The 19,474-nt window shown below is 39.8% G+C and overlaps 1 protein-coding gene across 1 annotated transcript in view; it reads left to right on the top strand.

Annotated features, from left to right (window-relative positions):
* Positions 1 to 19,474, top strand: part of LOC124613475 (dynein axonemal heavy chain 6-like) — a 984,594-nt gene that overhangs the window by 357,392 nt on the left and 607,728 nt on the right. The window contains exon 87 of the mRNA XM_047142181.1: positions 11,800 to 11,938. Within this exon, the coding sequence (XP_046998137.1) occupies positions 11,800 to 11,938 (139 nt within the window). The remainder of the gene's footprint in view (positions 1 to 11,799; positions 11,939 to 19,474) is intronic.

Below are 19,474 nucleotides of genomic sequence, written 5' to 3'. Positions count from 1 at the left end.
TGTAAGTGTAACAAAATTTTTGGGTCTATGGGTTCAGTAAGACTTGAAGTGGGACACACATATAAATAACTTGTCTAGAAAACGTATCATCTGTGTGCTATGGCCTAAGAATTTTAAAGGATACAACAAGCAAAACAGTGCTGCAGGCATTCTGTGCACAATTCCACTCACTAGTCCGATATGGGATCATTTTCTGGGGATACTCAACTCACAGTGTAAAGGTTTTTAGAATGCAAAAAAGAGCTCTAAGAATAATTTATGGCCTTAAAAAGATGGAGTCCTGTAAATCCCATTTTACTGAGCTTGATCTTCTAAATCTTCCAGGTTTATTCATTTATGAAACTATCGTGTTCACTAGGGACTACCTCCTGAAAACAGCCAAACTGCTACAGAACAAAAATATACACAACTATTGTACCAGAGAGAAATCAAATATACATAAAAAATATCACAGAACAACCACCTATCAGAGGAGCATAATTAACATTGGCGTAATACTACACAATGAGATACCAGAGGAAATAAAAAATGCAACTCATCCAATATTTAAGGCTAAACTAAAGGCATTTCTAATAAAGCACTGTTTCTAATCTGTCAGAGAATTTCTGAATACGTAACAAAATTAATTGTAATAGGTACCAATTTTTAATTTGCCTACTATTTTGTTAATACCATGTATTATTGTAACTTATCTTTGACCTGTCAATATCAATTGTACAATTTGTGCTGTATGATAAAACTGGACCAATAAAAAACCAAATCAAATCAAACATTCCCTCGCATACAGCCTTGACATCCGTGGTAAACATATTTGTTCGGATGCAGACACTTTACAGCCATACACCACCATTCTCACCTCAGCCTTCGCTGCATGTAATTATCCCAGTAGCCTAGTTAAAAAGCAGATTTCCCAGGCCATCACATCCAATCCTGGTACTGCTGATCCTTCCAAAAAACAACTCCGAAGCACAGCTTGTGACTCAGTATTATCGTGGTCTGGAATGTCTTAATCAGCTACTTCGACAAGGCCATGATTTCCTAAAATCATGCCCTGAAATGAGATCTATTCCATCTGAAATTTTTCCCACCACACCAGGAATAGCTTTCCGTCGCCCTCCTAGTCTCTGCAATATTCTTGTCAGAACCTACGCTACTTCTGCACCCATCTCCCTACCCTATGGCTCCTACCCCTGTGATCATCCCTGCTGCATGACTTGCTCTATGCACCTTCCTACCACCACCTATAACAGCCCTGTAACTGGCAAAACATATACTATCAAAAGGGAGAAACGACACGTCATATACCACCTGTTATGTGAACACTGGCCTTATACATCAGCATGACTACTGCCAAATTATCAATTAGGATGAATGGGTATAGGCAGAGGGTGTATACTGGCAACTCACAAAATCCTGTTGCTGAGCATGCTCTACAACAAGACATTTGTGACCTCGGCACCTGTTTCACCGCACGGGCCATCTGGATTCTTCCCCCAGACACCAGTTTCTCAGCTCTCCACAGGTAGTAACTCACACTACACCACACACTTGTTTCTCACCACCAACCTGGCCTTGATTTATGTTAATTTCTTCCTTCTCAGCACTTCTTCACTGTAACTACTCTTTGCTTCACTCCATTTTAGTTTACTACTTCTTAAATTGTCTTTACTGTCTGTTTTTTGCCACCCCTGTCATACCTCTTTTACATACAATGCACTTACCTTTTCACTCTTATTAACTCATGCATGATGTTTCATCAGTAATCTCTGTCTGTATATTACCCTGTCTTTCACCTTTAAGCTCTCAGGTTTTCGAATCTCAACTGATGCAGCCTCCCAATAATCAGTCTTTCCTACTCATCCCATACAATAAGTCTCCCCTGACCCATAGTTCTGGGTGACTTTCTCAAAATCTAGCCCTTTTCCTAGACCTCTCCTTTACTTCTCTTCCTTCGCCCTCAACCCTTCTACCTGAAGAAGGAGCCACTGGCTCCGAAAGCTTGCCGTCTTTTATGTGTGTGTTCTGCTTCTGCTTGGTAAGTAGATTTTTTTATCTGTCTTATTAAATAATTAACGGATTCTTTATCATAGATGTTGTTCATGTAACATCTGATCACAGAGTCTAATACATTCTGGGACCCAATGTGAACTAAACTTTCCCAGAGATGTTGACCATGAGTTTGCTAGGCACAGAATGACTATTTTTGTGTGGCAATGGGTGTGTATAAACTGATGTGCCGATATTTTGGATTGTGTTCACTACATATTAATTTTTAAAATGGTAAAGGTCAGAATTACCATTAGACATGAGCTGTTGAATCCAGCCATAATGTGTTTTAGTTAAATGACATTGTTTAGGAAAGTATTAAAGTTCATGGTACTGTTTGAATCAAACATGGAAGTTCATTTAATTCTCAATTAATAGTCTAATTAAATAACTAAAGGTATTATCGGGTTTAGAAAAATTAAGGTATCTGAAGTACAGTGTCAGAAACTGGAATTTAACAAGTACGATGGTTCAAATGCCAAGAATAAATTTTCGTTTTATCAAAAACTAATTATAAATGTCATTTAAGTAAAATATTTTTTGAAAAAATGAAACTAGGTACTAGAAGGAATGAAATCATGGCTTTCTAATGAGTGGTGTCATTTGTCTCAAAGCTGCTCACAATAATTTTAGCATGACATGCTGTTTTAAGGATTGCAGTTACTAGCTTTCCCCAATCATCTACATTTATGGTAAAATATACTTTTAGGAGTGGTGCTCTACTGCTCATAAATATCTGAAAAAGTCGTGATTCCTGCCTTGAGCTGCTGATTTATTAGGTGAATATAAAATCATTGACATCAGATAATAAATGATAAAACCATGAGTCTGTCACTGTTGTCCCATCATAATATAAATTACATTATCAATATATAAACTGTGATTGGCAGTGCACTCTTTCATGTTACAACTGTGCAGTCAGCTGAATGTGGTATGCATCCATTCATACCATTAACTCCGATTGCTGATATAACATGAGAGAGTGCAGTACCAAGCACAGTTTATATACTGACGATGTAATTTATATTATACTATGATGACAGTCAGAGATTCATGACTTCACTATATGTCTTCAGAGACTTTATATTCACTTAATATGATACTGTAAATGCTTTTAAGAAAATGATGATGGTCTGTTGACCAAACATGATTGTTAAATAAAGGATTTTACCAGCAGCTTGAGGAAGTAATCATGAATTTCTTCAAATTCTTAGATGAAGCTGATAATAAAATTACTTAAAATCACATATGAACAGTATTTTGGCAGTGTTACTTTCACAGTGCATATACACGGCATCTATATATAGTCAGATGGAGTACAAGGAAAAAAAGTTAGGTAAGAGAAGTAAAATATAAGACCATCTTGTAACATTTCATTACCTCCTAATGAATTATATTGGCTGATATTGCAAAATAGTTGACTAGGTAAATCAGTTCATTAACACTTTACTTATACTTTTTGAAATTAATTGTAAATCAGACATACAAAATTTACACACTACATAAAGTTACAACAATGATTATTGACATGAAAATGAAGCTGCCCTCAAAGGACACACTGCTTCTCAATCATCATCAGATTCATATAAAAACAAAAGGCTGTTCAGTCTAATGAATAAGATCATTATAATAGGTTACACCCCTCCATGAACCATGGACCTTGCCATTGGTGGGGAGGCTTGCGTGGCTCAGCGATACAGATGGCCGTACCATAGGTGCAACCACAACAGAGGGGTACCTGTTGAGAGGCCAGACAAACGTGTGGTTCCTGAAGATGGGCAGCAGCCTCTTCAGTAGTTGCAGGGGCAACAGTCTGGATGATTGACTGATCTGGCCTTGTAACACTAACCAAAACGGCCTTGCTGTGCTGGTAATGTGAACGGCTGAAAGCAAGGGGAAACTACAGCCGTAATTTTTCCAGAAGGAATGCAGCTTTACTGTATGGTTAAACGATGATGGCGTCCTCTTGGGTAAAATATTCTGGAGGTAAAGTAGTCCCCCATTCGGATCTCCAGGCGGGGACTACTCAAGAGGCCGTCGTTATCAGGAGAAAGAAAACTGGCATTCTACGGATCGGAGCGTGGAATGTCAGATCCCTTAATCAGGCAGGTAGGTTAGAAAATTTAAAAAGGGAAATGGATAGGTTAAAGATAGATATAGTGGGAATTAATGAAGTTTGGTAGCAGGAGGAACAAGACTTTTGGTCAGGTGAATACAGGGTTATAAATACAAAATCAAATACGGGTAATGCAGGAATAGGTTTAATAATGAATAAAAAAAATGGGAGTGTGGGTAAGCTACTACAAACATCATAGTGAACGCATTATTGTGGCCAAGATAGAAATGAAGCCCATGCTTACTACAGTAGTACAAGTTTATATGCGAACTAGCTCTACATCTACATCTACATCTATACTCCGCGAGCCACCTTACGGTGTGTGGCGGAGGGTACTTATTGTACCACTATCTGATCCCCCCTTCCCTGTTCCATTCACGAATTGTGCGTGGAAAGAACGACTGCTTGTAAGTCTCCGTATTTGCTCTAATTTCTCGGATCTTTTCGTTGTGATCATTACGCGAGATGTATGTGGGCGGTAGTAATATGTTGCCCATCTCTTCCTGGAATGTGCTCTCTCGTAATTTCGATAATAAACCTCTCCGTATTGCGTAACGCCTTTCTTGAAGTGTCCGCCACTGGAGCTTGTTCAGCATCTCCGTAACGCTCTCGCGCTGACTAAATGTCCCCATGACGAATCGCGCTGCTTTTCGCTGGATCATGTCTATCTCTTCTATTAATCCAACCTGGTAAGGGTCCCATACTGATGAGCAATACTCAAGAATCGGACGAACAAGCGTTTTGTAAGCTACTTCTTTCGTCGATGAGTCACATTTTCTTAGAATTCTTCCTATGAATCTCAACCTGGCGCCTGCTTTTCCCACTATTTGTTTTATGTGATCATTCCACTTCAGATCGCTCCGGATAGTAACTCCTAAGTATTTTACGGTCGTTACCGCTTCCAATGATTTACCACCTATGGCATAATCGTACTGGAATGGATTTCTGCCCCTATGTATGCGCATTATATTACATTTATCTACGTTTAGGGAAAGCTGCCAGCTGTCGCACCATGCATTAATCCTCTGCAGGTCCTCCTGGAGTACGTACGAGTCTTCTGATGTTGCTACTTTCTTGTAGACAACCGTGTCATCTGCAAATAGCCTCACGGAGCTACCGATGTTGTCAACTAAGTCATTTATGTATATTGTAAACAATAAAGGTCCTATCACGCTTCCCTGCGGTACTCCCGAAATTACCTCTACATCTGCAGATTTTGAACCGTTAAGAATGACATGTTGTGTTCTTTCTTCTAGGAAATCCTGAATCCAATCACAAACCTGGTCCGATATTCCGTAAGCTCGTATTTTTTTCACTAAACGTAAGTGCGGAACCGTATCAAATGCCTTCCTGAAGTCCAGGAATACGGCATCAATCTGCTCGCCAGTGTCTACGGCACTGTGAATTTCTTGGGCAAATAGGGCGAGCTGAGTTTCACATGATCTCTGTTTGCGGAATCCATGTTGGTTATGATGAAGGAGATTTGTATTATCTAAGAACGTCATAATACGAGAACACAAAACATGTTCCATTATTCTACAACAGATTGACGTAAGCGAAATAGGCCTATAATTATTTGCATCTGATTTATGACCCTTCTTGAAAATGGGAACGACCTGCGCTTTCTTCCAGTCGCTAGGTACTTTACGTTCTTCCAGCGATCTACGATAAATTGCTGATAGAAAGGGGGCAAGTTCTTTAGCATAATCACTGTAGAATCTTAAGGGTATCTCGTCTGGTCCGGATGCTTTTCCGCTACTAAGTGATAGCAGTTGTTTTTCAATTCCGATATCGTTTATTTCAATATTTTCCATTTTGGCGTCCGTGCGACGGCTGAAGTCAGGGACCGTGTTACGATTTTCCGCAGTGAAACAGTTTCGGAACACTGAATTCAGTATTTCTGCCTTTCTTCGGTCGTCCTCTGTTTCGGTTCCATCGTGGTCAACGAGTGACTGAATAGGGGATTTAGGTCCGCTTACCGATTTTACATATGACCAAAACTTTTTAGGGTTCTTGTTTAGATTGTTTGCCAATGTTTTATGTTCGAATTCGTTGAATGCTTCTCTCATTGCTCTCTTTACGCTCTTTTTCGCTTCGTTCAGCTTTTCCTTATCAGCTATGATTCGACTACTCTTAAACCTATGATGAAGCTTTCTTTGTTTCCGTAGTACCTTTCGTACATGATTGTTATACCACGGTGGATCTTTCCCCTCGCTTTGGACCTTAGTCGGTACGAACTTATCTAAGGCGTACTGGACGATGTTTCTGAATTTTTTCCATTTTTGTTCCACATCCTCTTCCTCAGAAATGAACGTTTGATGGTGGTCACTCAGATATTCTGCGATTTGTGCCCTATCACTCTTGTTAAGCAAATATATTTTCCTTCCTTTCTTGGCATTTCTTATTACACTTGTAGTCATTGATGCAACCACTGACTTATGATCACTGATACCCTCTTCTACATTCACGGAGTCGAAAAGTTCCGGTCTATTTGTTGCTATGAGGTCTAAAACGTTAGCTTCACGAGTTGGTTCTCTAACTATCTGCTCGAAGTAATTCTCGGACAAGGCAGTCAGGATAATGTCACAAGAGTCTCTGTCCCTGGCTCCAGTTCTGATTGTGTGACTATCCCATTCTATACCTGGTAGATTGAAGTCTCCCCCTATTACAATAGTATGATCACGAAACTTCTTCACGACGTTCTGCAGGTTCTCTCTGAGGCGCTCAACTACTACGGTTGCTGATGCAGGTGGTCTATAGAAGCATCCGACTATCATATCTGACCCACCTTTGATACTTAACTTAACCCAGATTATTTCACATTCGCATTCGCTAATAACTTCACTGGATATTATTGAATTCTTTACTGCTATAAATACTCCTCCACCATTGGCGTTTATCCTATCCTTGCGGTATATATTCCATTCTGTGTCTAGGATTTCGTTACTGTTCACTTCCGATTTTAACCAACTTTCCGTTCCTAATACTATATGCGCACTATTTCCTTCAATAAGAGATACTAATTCAGGAACCTTGCCCTGGATACTCCTGCAGTTTACCAATATTACGTTAACTTTTCCTGTTTTTGGTCTCTGAGGACGGACATTCTTTATCAACGATGATAATGTCCTCTCTGGTAAGCCGTCAGGTATTTTATCGTTTCGCCCAAGGGGGGGTCCCTCTAACCTAAAAAACCCCCGTGTGCACGCCACACGTACTCTGCTACCCTAGTAGCTGCTTCCGGTGTGTAGTGCACGCCTGACCTGTCTAGGGGGGCCCTACAGTTCTCCACCCAATAACGGAGGTCGATGAATTTGCAACCATTATAGTCGCAGAGTCGTCTGAGCCTCTGGTTTAGACCCTCCACACGGCTCCAAACCAGAGGACCGCGATCGACTCTGGGCACTATGCTGCAGATATTAAGCTCAGCTTGCACTCCGCGTGCGATGCTGGTTGTCTTCACCAAATCAGCCAGCCGCCGGAAGGAACCAAGGATGGCCTCAGAACCCAAGCGGCAGGCGTCATTCGTTCCGACATGTGCTACTATCTGCAGCCGGTCACACCCAGTGCGTTCAATAGCTGCCGGAAGGGCCTCCTCCACATTACGGACGAGACCCCCCGGCAAGCACACCGAGTGCACACTGGCATTCTTCCCCGACCTACCCGCTATTTTCCTGAGGGGCTCCATAACCCGCCTAACGTTGGAGCTCCCTATAACTAATAGGCCCGCCCTCTGTGACTGTCGGGACCTTGCCGGAGAATCGGCCACTGGCCCAACAGGCGAGGCACCCTGTGGTGGCTCGGAAACGATGTCATCACCACTAGGAAGCACCCCGTACCTGTTGGAAAGGGGTAAGGCAGCTGCCACGCGGCCAGATCCCACCTTCGCCTTTCGGCCAGGCACGCGCGAGCCCACCACTGTCCGCCATTCACCCTGGAGTGATGGCTGACCGGTAAGATGCTCACTGCCGGAAGACGCAGCGACATCAGGGGTTCCATGTGATTCCAAGGCCACCGAAGTAGGCATAGGTCTCACCACAGTTGCCCCAACGCCACTACGAACCGACGCCTGCGCCTCGAGCTCGATGAGCCTAACAGACAAAGCCTCCACCTGCCCCCGAAGAGTGGCCAATTCTCCTTGCGTCCGCTCACAACAACCACAGCCCCTACACATGACTATGTTTACCCTACTCTATACGGTGACAAATTCCCAAGATAATCTTCTGATGAGCTACTCTGATAATCAAGAAACACTCACTGAAATACGAGACGCGAAAACTACGCTAGGTTTTCCCAGAAAAACTATTTAAAAGCTAAGCGCAGCAAATAAGTACAAAAACGCTTTATACAAACAGTACTCGCTGCTGCTGGTGCTGTCGCTCTGGCTGTCACAAGACAACTGCTGATTCAAGTGACTAGTGGCTAACGGCCGCGAAACAAACAAAAGACGGTTTTAGGGCGCTTTCTGTTCTAAACGATCAAGATGATGAAGAAATTGATGAAATGTATGATGAGATAAAAGAAATTATTCAGGTAGTGAAGGGAGACGAAAATTTGATAGTCATGGGTGACTGGAATTCGAAAGTAGGAAAAGGGAGAGAAGGAAACATAGTAGGTGAACTATCAGTTAAATAAGTCACAGCTGCAAAATACTAATGTGAATTCTTTACAGACGAATGGAAAAACTGGTAGAAGTCGACCTCGGGGAAGATCAGTTTGGATTCCATAGAAATGTTGGAACATGTGAGGCAATACTGACCTTACGCCTTATCTTAGAAGAAAGAGTAAGGAAAGGCAAACCTACGTTTCTAGCACTTGTAGACTTAGAGAAAGCTTTTGACAATGTTGACTGGAATACTCTCTTTCAAATTCTAAAGGTGGCAGGGTTAAAATACAGGTAGCGAAAGGCTATTTACAATTTGTACAGAAACCAGATGGCAGTTATAAGAGTCGAGGGGCACAAAAGGGAATCAGTGGTTATGAAGGAGTGAGACAGGGTTGTAGCCTCTCCCCCATGTTATTCAATCTGTATATTGAGCAAGCAGTAAAGGAAATAAAAGAAAAGTTCGGAGTAGGTATTAAAATCCATGGTGAAGAAATAAAAACTTTAAGGTTCACCAATGACATTGTAATTCTGTCAGAGACAGTAAAAGACTTGGAAGAGCAGTTGAACGGAATGGACAGTGTCTTGAAACGAGGATATAAGATGAACATCAACAAAAGCAAAATGAGGATAATGGCATGTAGTCGAATTAAATTGGGTGATGCTGAGGGAATTAGATTAGGAAATGAGACACTTAAAGTAGTAAAGGAGTTTTGCTATTTGGGGAGCAAAATAACTGATGATGGTCGAAGTAGAGAGGATATAAAATGTAGACTGGCAATGGCAAGGAAAGCATTTCTGAAGAAGAGAAATTTGTTAACATCGAGTATAGATTTAAATCTCAGGAAGTCATTTCCGAAAGTATTTGTATGGAGTGTAGCCATGTATGGAAGTGAAACGTGGTCGATAAATAGCTTGGACAAGAAGAGAATACAAGCTTTCGAAATGTGGTGCTACAGAAGAAAGCTGAAGATTAGATGGGTAGATCACGTAACTAATGAGGAGGTATTGAATAGAATTGGGGAGAAGAGGAGTTTGAGGCACAACTTGACACGAAGAAGGGACTGGTTGGTAGGGCATGTTTTGAGGCATCAAGGGATCACAAATTTAGAATTGGAGGGCAGCGTGGAGGGTAAAAATCGTAGAGGGAGACCAAGAGGTGAATACACTAAGCAGATTCAGAAGGATGTAGGTTGCAGTAGGTACTGGGAGATGAAGAAGGTTGCACAGGATAGAGTAGGATAGAGAGCTGCATCAAACTAGTCTCAGGACTGAAGACCACAACAACAACAATAGGTTACAACAGTAAAAGGAGAAGCACTGATGACCACAACCTGAGAAGCATCTCATGTAATGTACTTGTCTCCTTAAACTTAGTGAAAGAGGAAAATAAGCATCATCATGAGATATGAAAACATGATAATACTGTGATGAATGCTTTGAATACTCATGACCCATGGTGCAGGTTTTGTGTTACCACTCTTGCTTACATCTGCAAACTAAATAACTGAAGGGGCTAGGTGCTGCTGACTGTAAGCACAATTTACAATGGTGTGTTAGAAAAGCCTGAGATAGGAAACATAAGGTCCTGCATAAGCCAAAACAGGATGACTTAAAAATTTGATTAAAATGGAGCTGGAGTATAAAATTTGCTTAATATAAAGATACAAACTAAAATTACAAATATCAGCTCTCAAATATGTATCTATGATGTGCATTGTACATTACTATAAAATTAGTTGAAACGAGTCTACCAAAACACAAAAGAAGTCATAGGCACAACAAGTGTATGAAAACAGAAACAACAAGTCATGAAAACCCTAAGCACTGCTACTACACACTTCTGTGGGGCTCATCTCCCAACAGGAACTTGTGTGGTGTGGGGCTGGGGAAGGAAATCAAAAGGGTAGGGGCAGAAAACTGAAACATTCAAGATCTACAACAGCCTTTCAAACAATGAAAAGTAGATGCTCATGTGAATTCATTTTGTTCATTTAGAATTTACTGGAGTGGAATACATTATTCATGACCAAATTATTGAATACTTACACAAAATCACCTGATGCATTGAATATCGTTCAGGCTTTCATAAATAACATTGAACAAACACTGCATTAATTAAGGTAATATGTCATGGACAACGGTGAGGTCATAATATTGACACTACCGTGTGTCAGCTTAACATTTTATACTATCAGATTTGATATACTTTCCTGTATGAACATGTGATGTGCTGTTTTAGCTGCTCTCGTTGATGCTTCTCTCTTGTTTCATATGTAATTCAGTTATGTACTTCGTTTTTCCCTATTCCCATGATTTCTGATTTATCACATTCCACTTTCTCTCACATGTGCACTTCTTCTTCCATGTCCCTTGCTGCTCACGATCACTATTTCAATCTACAGTTTGGGAACTTCTCTGTATTTCCATACTTTTCATGAATGAGTGTAAACTGTGCCTTTTTCTCTTTCTGCACTATAGTAATTACTAAAAATTTAATAGTGTCATGTATTAGAAGTAACTTATAACATGCTTCTCATAATGAAAGTTCTATAGAACATGCAAACTTCCTTGTTAGATGTGAGATAGATCCTGATTATGCTAATCATACCAGAGAAAATAAATGAATAATGGTCTGGGACTCTGTTGTCTGACGAGGTTGTTATAAGGTTTAGGGAGGCTGCAGAAGGCAACAATGGATGGTATAGAGAAAAAATAAGATTATTTCTCCCTGATACCCACCATATTCCAACCACTGTCACTTAAATGTCACCATACTAACCTCCCTAACATCCTCATATATTTACTATCACGAATAAAGCTATGAAAATATTTGCTGTCATATCCACTTTCAGCTGCAGATTTGAAACAATGTAACATTATACAACAACTGAATGTAGAATGGAAAACAATTTTTCAGTTTGTTCAAGTTCAATATTTCAATGATACATGAGTAGAAAAAGTTTAAATTTAAAATTACGTAAAATGTTTTAGGCTTTTAACACTTAAGTTGATCAGAACAACTTTATTTTAGGGCAGTAAAAAGTGTGCTGGTTATGGCTGGTTCTCTGAAGAGGGAGAATCCTGACAAGAGTGAAGATGTTGTACTTATTAGAGCATTGAGAGACAGTAATCTTCCAAAATTCCTCACTGATGATGCTACATTATTTCAGGTAATTATTATAAAAAGTATTTACTCTTATCAAGTACATATAAAATTGTCCATTGGAAAAGATGGTCATTATATATCACTTTGCAACTTAATAGTTGAACACCGTTTCTAGAGACAAATGATAATGTAATACAATTATGCTTGATTCAGGTTTCATAATCATTGAATTTACTATAATATTTATTCTGATTTTCTTATAATTTGACAGTATCACAGGCAGAATCATAACAGGAGTCTCCATTGACAGCAGTATAGAGTTATAAACCGGTAAATTATTGTTATGGAGTGTAATATTGATAACAGTAGATTTAGATGATGATGATGATGATGATAGTGTGGTTTGTGGGATGCTCAGCTGCGTGGTTATCAGCGCCCATAGAAATTCCCAACCTTTGCTCAGTCCAAACTCACCACATTCATGAATGATGATAAAATGATGAGGACAACACAAACACCCAGTAGGTTTATAGATTGGATAAATGATCTTTATGTTAACTAACTTAATTACTTCTAATTGCTGGGATTTGACATATTTCTGTCATTGGTTCATATTGTGTGGGTACAGAATTTTTCCTGAATTAAATTTTGGACTTTTCCCATAATTGCTACAAGTGTGATGTTCTCTGTACCCCTGTTATATATAAATGAGTAAGCGTGTCAATAATTAATCTTATGTTAAAAGTTTTGCTACTTAAATACTACAGATATAAGTCATTTCTGTCTATGGGATAATCTCCTGTATTAGTGCAAATTTTTTTTTTGTGTTTTTTGTTTGAGATATTCCTTAGTTGGCCTATGGGATTTAGAGTTCACAGCTCTTACATCACAGAAAATGCATGGAGATCTCAACACTGTGCAGACTGCCTAAGAGAGGCCTTGAAACAGGAAGCAAGTCACCAATAAATCTTCAGGACTAGAACATTAATAAAATTTATGTAAAAATCTTTGTCAAAAAGTCCATAATTTATCGTTAGTATGAATTAATGTTCACTCAAACAGATGTCCGTAGTGGAATCTGTAACAAATGTTCTTGGTTGTAAGAAATCAGTGAAAATAATTCTGAATAAGTATAAATAAAAGAATAATTAGTAATATTTGAAGAAGAAATTCATCTCAACTATTGTCATTCTTTTACTACCATGAAATCTCTCATGAAGGATCCATGTGATAAAAAACAAAACTGCAGTGAAGAAGTTCAAACTGGAAATTAAAAGTAGATGAAAAGATTTATTAAGAAGGATAAACATTCAAAAAAAAAGAAATAAGTAACTGAAGAACACTGAAATTGTTGAGATTCAAGAATATTTTAATATTTTTATGCAAACATTATGAATGCATACAACATACTCATGTATATGGGTGCCGCAGTACAATGATCCAGGATAGCCAACTATGTGAAATTAAAGTGACTAAGACTTTGTGATTACTTTGAGTGCAAAATAGAACTGAGGACTGAACTTTATGATTCATTTTTAAAAAGAATATTCAGATTGTACAGTGATATGGAAGTACTGGGATCAAGTGGTGTGAGTTAAATTAATACAACATTGGAGAATCAACATTGACCAGAAGTGACCTAAATGCATATTTAATATATGAAAACAGTATTCAGTGCAACATTGGTTCTGATGAAAATGCTGCACCATGAGCAGATATACTCACTTGTGGGAGTGCTGACAATGTGGGTGTGCAATTGAAGAATCTCACTTCAGAAGCAACAGATGGCACAGCAACCATGGTTAATGGAAATATCAGTTTCTGCATCTACATCTAAATACATACTCTAGAAGCCACTGTATGGTGAATGGTGGAGGGTACCTTGTGGCTTCCTATCATGTCCTGCTCACAAATAGAGCAAGGGAAAAAGACTGCCAGTAGGCCTCCATATGAGCCCTAATTTCTCTTATCTTATCTGTGTGGTCTTTAAGTGAAATGTATGTTGGTGGCAGCAGAATTATTCTGTAGTCAGCTTCAGATGTTGATTCTCTAAACTTTTTCAGTAGTGTTCCACAAAAGGAACTTTCTTCCCCCACCCCCTCAGGGATTCCCACTTGACTACATGAATCATCTTCGTAATACTCACTTGTTGATCAGACCTTCTGCAACAAATCTTGCAGTGCACCTCTAAATTGCTTCATTGTATTCCATTAAACTGACCTGGAAGGGAGTATCAAGTATGGGTCCCAGTAGTGCTCTATGTGTCATATCCTTTACACACATCCCACACTTTCCTAAAATTCTCCTAGTATACTGAAGTTGACCATTTGCCTTCCCTACTATCATCCTTATATGGTTGTTCCCTTTTGTATCACTTTGCAGTGTTATGCCCGGATATTTAATTTCTGTGATTGTATCAAGCAGTACCATACTAATGCTGTATCTAAACATTACAGCATTGTTTATCCTACTCATCCACATTAAATTACATTTTTCTATGTTTACAGCAATCTTCCATTCATCAAATCAATTAGAAATTTTGTCTAAGTCAGCTTGTCTCTTCCTACAGCCATTCAACAATGACACCTTCCCATACCTCACAGTATCATTGGCAAACAGCCACAGACTGCTGCTCACCCTCTCTTTCAGACCATTTATGTGTTTATGTGTACAGAGAAGAAGGGGGGGGGGGGGGGGGGGGGGTCCTATCAAACTTACCTGGGACACTCCTGACAGTACCCTTGTTGCTGATTAACACTCACCATGAAGAACAATGTATTGAATTCTGTTATTTAAGAATTATTCAGACTACTCACATATACTGAAATGTATTCTGTATGCTTCTACTCTCAAATGCTTTCCAGAAATCTGGGAACATGGACTGTGGCTGTTGCCCTTCATCCATGGTTCACAGGATATTATGAGAGAAAATGGCAAACAGAGTCCCACACTAGCAATGCTTTCTAATGTTGTGCTGATTTGTAAACAGAAGCTCTTCTGTTTTGAGGAAACTTATTATATTTTAACTGAAATACGTTGAAGAATTCTGCAGAAGGCCCATGCTAAGGATACTGGTCTACAATATTGTGGGTCCGTTCTTTTACCCCACTTATATACACGGATCACCTGACCATATTTCCAGCCACATGGTATTCTGCACTGGGTGGGGGAATTGCAAAAAGTGCAAGTTAATTAAGTGGCCAATGCAGTAGAGTGCTCCCTGTAAATTCAAATTGGGATTCCATCCACACCTGGTGACTCATTTATTTTCATTTCTTTCAGTTGCTTCACTGTGCCTTGAATGCCTATTACTATGTCCTCCATATGGGAGTCTGCATGCCAATCAAACGATAGTATGTTTCTACAACCCTTCTGCATGAATGGCTTCTTAAATGAGAGATTTAAAACTTTGTCTTTCCTTTTGCTGTCTTTCATTGCCACACCAGACTGGTCAATGAGTTTCTTGACAAAGCCTTCAACTGCTTAGCAATTTTATGTAAGTGTTTTTACGAGATATGCTAAAACTATTACCCATTCCATCTGACTTTTTTGTAATACACAGCATTTCCACCAAGAGAATCTATGTGCTATGAGTATAACAATGAAGGAAGTGAAGAAGTGGTGACTCAAACAACAAATTTCACCTGCGGTCATGCTCTCAAACATTAGTTCAAAGCGTTTTTGGAAGACCTGGAAATCATTTATGGTTTTGTGCCATATCGCTGTGAAATACACTTGAGTTGAGGTAATTGACTCATTAAACTTGTTACAGAATTGGAAAATGAATTGCAGATAGCAGATTCAGCCTTCCTCTGAGACATTGTAAACCATATGAATGAATTTAATTTAGCATTGCAGGATAAGACTGTGTTGACATCCGACTGCATTCATATCTTTAGTATGAAACACTTTGTGGAAATGCTCATTTCTCCAAGTTGTCATCTTCAATTATGGAAGCAGAGTGGAACTTTGAATGGTATCAAAAGCACTCATTGACCTTCTTCAAGGATTTCCACTTCACTTTTTAGATGATGACAGTGTGGGAGGTGGTTGCGTGAAAAGTTTCATAATAAAATTATTTTTGCATACTTTAGTAAGAATTTCCTCATTGTACATTTCCTTGACTAATCAAGTCAGCAGCTACCATTATGTGAATTTTTGGACCTGTGCAAGCACCTTTTTTCTGTAATGAAGAGAACAAAACCTACACACAGAGGCTCATTGACAGACTGATCTTAAAAGCTTGCCTTCAGATTAGTAGTGCTCAAAAACTGGAACTAGATACTGAAGCTTTAATGAAAAACAAAATAAGTAACATTCATTGACATCCTGTGTTTTTAAGTTTAATCTTTAAATAAGGTGATCTAAAAATACAAGTTTACCAGTTTTTTCCTAAAATGGCATTCGTCATAAGACTGCATCATTTGTTAGAAATTTTGTGCCCCATGTCCTTCTCATCATCAAAATAGTGAGGGGAATGTAAGTTAATTTTCATTGTTGCTTCTTATTAATGAAACAGTCTTAGAAAACAAAATTTGCACAAAACATATTGTCATGTAGAAGAAGGTGTAATTAGGTGAATGTCGAACACTAACTTCACTTAACGAAGGTTTATTCAGAAATTGCACATACAAGAGCATGGAGCAAACTGCCCCTGGCCAGAACACATACAGTATATATACAGCTACAGAACAATCCAGTACAATGATTCTTGATACTTGAACTGAATATAGAAATTAAAATTGTACAGCCAAGTGAGTTTTTAACTCAAGACCTTCCATGCGAACAGTTTAGTTTCATAGTCACTATACCACAGTGCTACTCAGCTTCATCTGCAGCATTGCTCCTTCCTTAAGAGAACAGCATCTCGGTGTTATGTCGTCCTAGTCCAGGCACGAGTCATCGGTTCTGAGTACTCAGACTCCCGAAGACTGATTCTCGCCCTGGTGGTGATCTTCTTACAACGTCCTTTGCCGCTACGCTCTTTGTCACCTTTCTGCTTGTTGCCTGTCGCTAGAGCTTCAAATTTACCCGGGGTTGCTGGATCCTTACAGGGATTCATTCATAGGACGTGGACCGTATCTCTGATCTTTCGTCATCTTGTGTCGGGGTCGAAATCCTCAACTAAGTACCATCAGACAACTATCTTACAGCCTTATAAAGTCCAAAGCAGTGCCTGATGAGCTTCTCAGAGAGACCAACATTCTGAGCAGGAGTGAAGATCCAGACAAGGTCACCAGGCTGGAAGTCAACAGGGAGGTGGCTCGTGTCATACCTTCAGTGACCGTTTTCTTGAGCCAACAGTGTGTGGAGTCGATCTGATTGCTGAGCTTCCTCAGCTGTGGTTAACACCTGGACGACGTAGTCATTGTCCACATCATTAGCATGTAATGGAAATACAGTGTCCATCGTCGTAGTTGCCTAATGACCATGCACCAGGAAAAATGGCATAAGTCCTGTGGTGTCTTGTTTGGCGGTGTTGTAGGCAAACGTCACAAAAGGTAGCACCTCATCCCAGTTACTCTGCTCAACATTGACGAACATTGATAGCATGTCAGCCAAGGTCTTATTAAGGCATTCAGTAAGCCCGCTAGTTTGCAGTTGGTAGGCAGTCATCATGTGATGAGTAATGTTGCACTGCCAGTTTATCTGTCACAAGATTCGATTGAAAAACTGTCCCTCGATCCGTAATTAATGACCTTGGACCACCGGTTTTAATACAATGTCTTCCACAATGAATTTGGCTACCTCAGATGCTTCGGCTGTTTTCACGGTTTTTATAATGGTATAGCATGTCAGATAATCAGTGCAAACAATATTCGATCTATTGCCACTAGCAGACATTGGAAATCGTCCAAGGAGGTCAATCTCAACACACTGGAAAGGCGTTTCAGCTGGTGAAACAGGTAGTTGGCCCGGTAGTTTCTGAGGGACTACCTTTCTCCTCTGGCACTCTCGACAGTGTGACACATAGTGACGGACACACCTAAATAAACCTGGCCAGAAAAATCTCTTGCTGATTCTATTGTATGTCTTAATAAATCCTAAATGTCCAGCCTCAGGCGTGTCATGGAATTTCTGTCGAACATCTAAGCACATGTGTTTAGGAATCACTGGTAGCTACCTCTTTCCAAACGGATCACAGTTTTTCTTTCAAAGTAATCCATTAACTACCTTAAATTGCCATTTCACATCCTCTGACTGATTTAAGTCAAGCATAATTTGAGATATCTTGGTGTGCTTCTTCTGCTCAGCAGAGAGATCCTGGAGTGCAGCGACACAGTCTCTATCTTCATCGAAGCCTTGATGGTCTTGCACAGGGTTTCTTGAGAGACAGTCGGTATCTTGGTTTTTCCTTCCACTTTTGTACACTGTGGTAATGTCATACTCTCGAAGATGTAGTGCCCACCTGGCGAGTCATCCTGTTGGATCCTTAAGACGTGTCAACCAACAAAATGAATGACGGTCTGTAACAACTGTGAATGGCCTTCCATCCTTCCATAGAGATACGTCAAAACTTGCACATGGCCCAGATCACAACAAGACATTCTCTTTCTGTAGTTGAGTAGTTTCTCTTGGCTTTTGTAAGTGTCCTAGCAGCATAGGCTATAACCTTCTCCTTTCCATCCAAAATTTGCACCAGAACAGCACCAATCCCATACCCGCTGGAATCTGTGTGTAGTTCTGTAGGTTCTCTATCATCATACAGACCAAGTACAGGGTCAGTCGTCAGAGCTTTTCCCAGCACACTGAAAGTATCTTGTTGAGCACCACCCCAGACAAATTTAGCATCACCTTTTAACAACTCTTGGAGTAGCCTGGCTTTGATGCAAAAGCCTTTGATAAAACAACAGTAATAAGAACATAATCTAAGGTAGTTTCTCACATCTCTAATACTTTTAGGAATAGTAAATTCTGTTATAGATCTCACCTTTTCTTGGTCTGACTGCACACCTTCATTTGACACAAGGTGTCCAAGTATTTTGATTTCTTTTGCTCCAAAGATACACTTTCGTGGATTAACTTTCAGTCCACCTTGTTGGGGACACTTAAGAACAGCCCTGAGTCTTTTTATATGTTCATCAAATGTCTCTTAAAACACTATTATATCATCTAAATAACAAAGACTCATCGTCCACTTCAGCTGACTTAGAAGATTATCCACCATCCATTCAAAAGTTGCTGGTGCATTACACAAACCAAACAGCCTTACCTTAAACTCATACAGGCCCTCAGGGTTGGTGAATGTGGTTTTCTCACTATCAGCCTCATCTATTTCAATTAGCCAGTATCCCAAGTACATGTCCATGGTTGAGAAAAACTTAGCCCCCTTCAGACAATCTAGTATATTGTCAGTTCGTGGAAGAGGGTAAACATCCTTTTAAGTTATCTTATTAAGCTTCCTGTGATCAACACAAAAGAGCCAACTGCCATCAAGGACCACTGGTGACGACCATGGGCTCTGCGAAGGCTGAATGATGTCATTCTTCATCATTTTCTCTGCCTCATCATGCATTATTCGAAGTTCCGTTGCTGACACAAGGTATGCTCTCTGGTTTATTGGTTGCTGGTCCCCAGTGCTAATCTGGTGCTTCACCAT

This window comes from Schistocerca americana, chromosome 4 (assembly GCF_021461395.2).
Source record: "Schistocerca americana isolate TAMUIC-IGC-003095 chromosome 4, iqSchAmer2.1, whole genome shotgun sequence".
NCBI classification, from domain to species: domain Eukaryota; kingdom Metazoa; phylum Arthropoda; class Insecta; order Orthoptera; family Acrididae; genus Schistocerca; species Schistocerca americana.
This window is presented reverse-complemented; position numbering and strand designations above follow the sequence as displayed.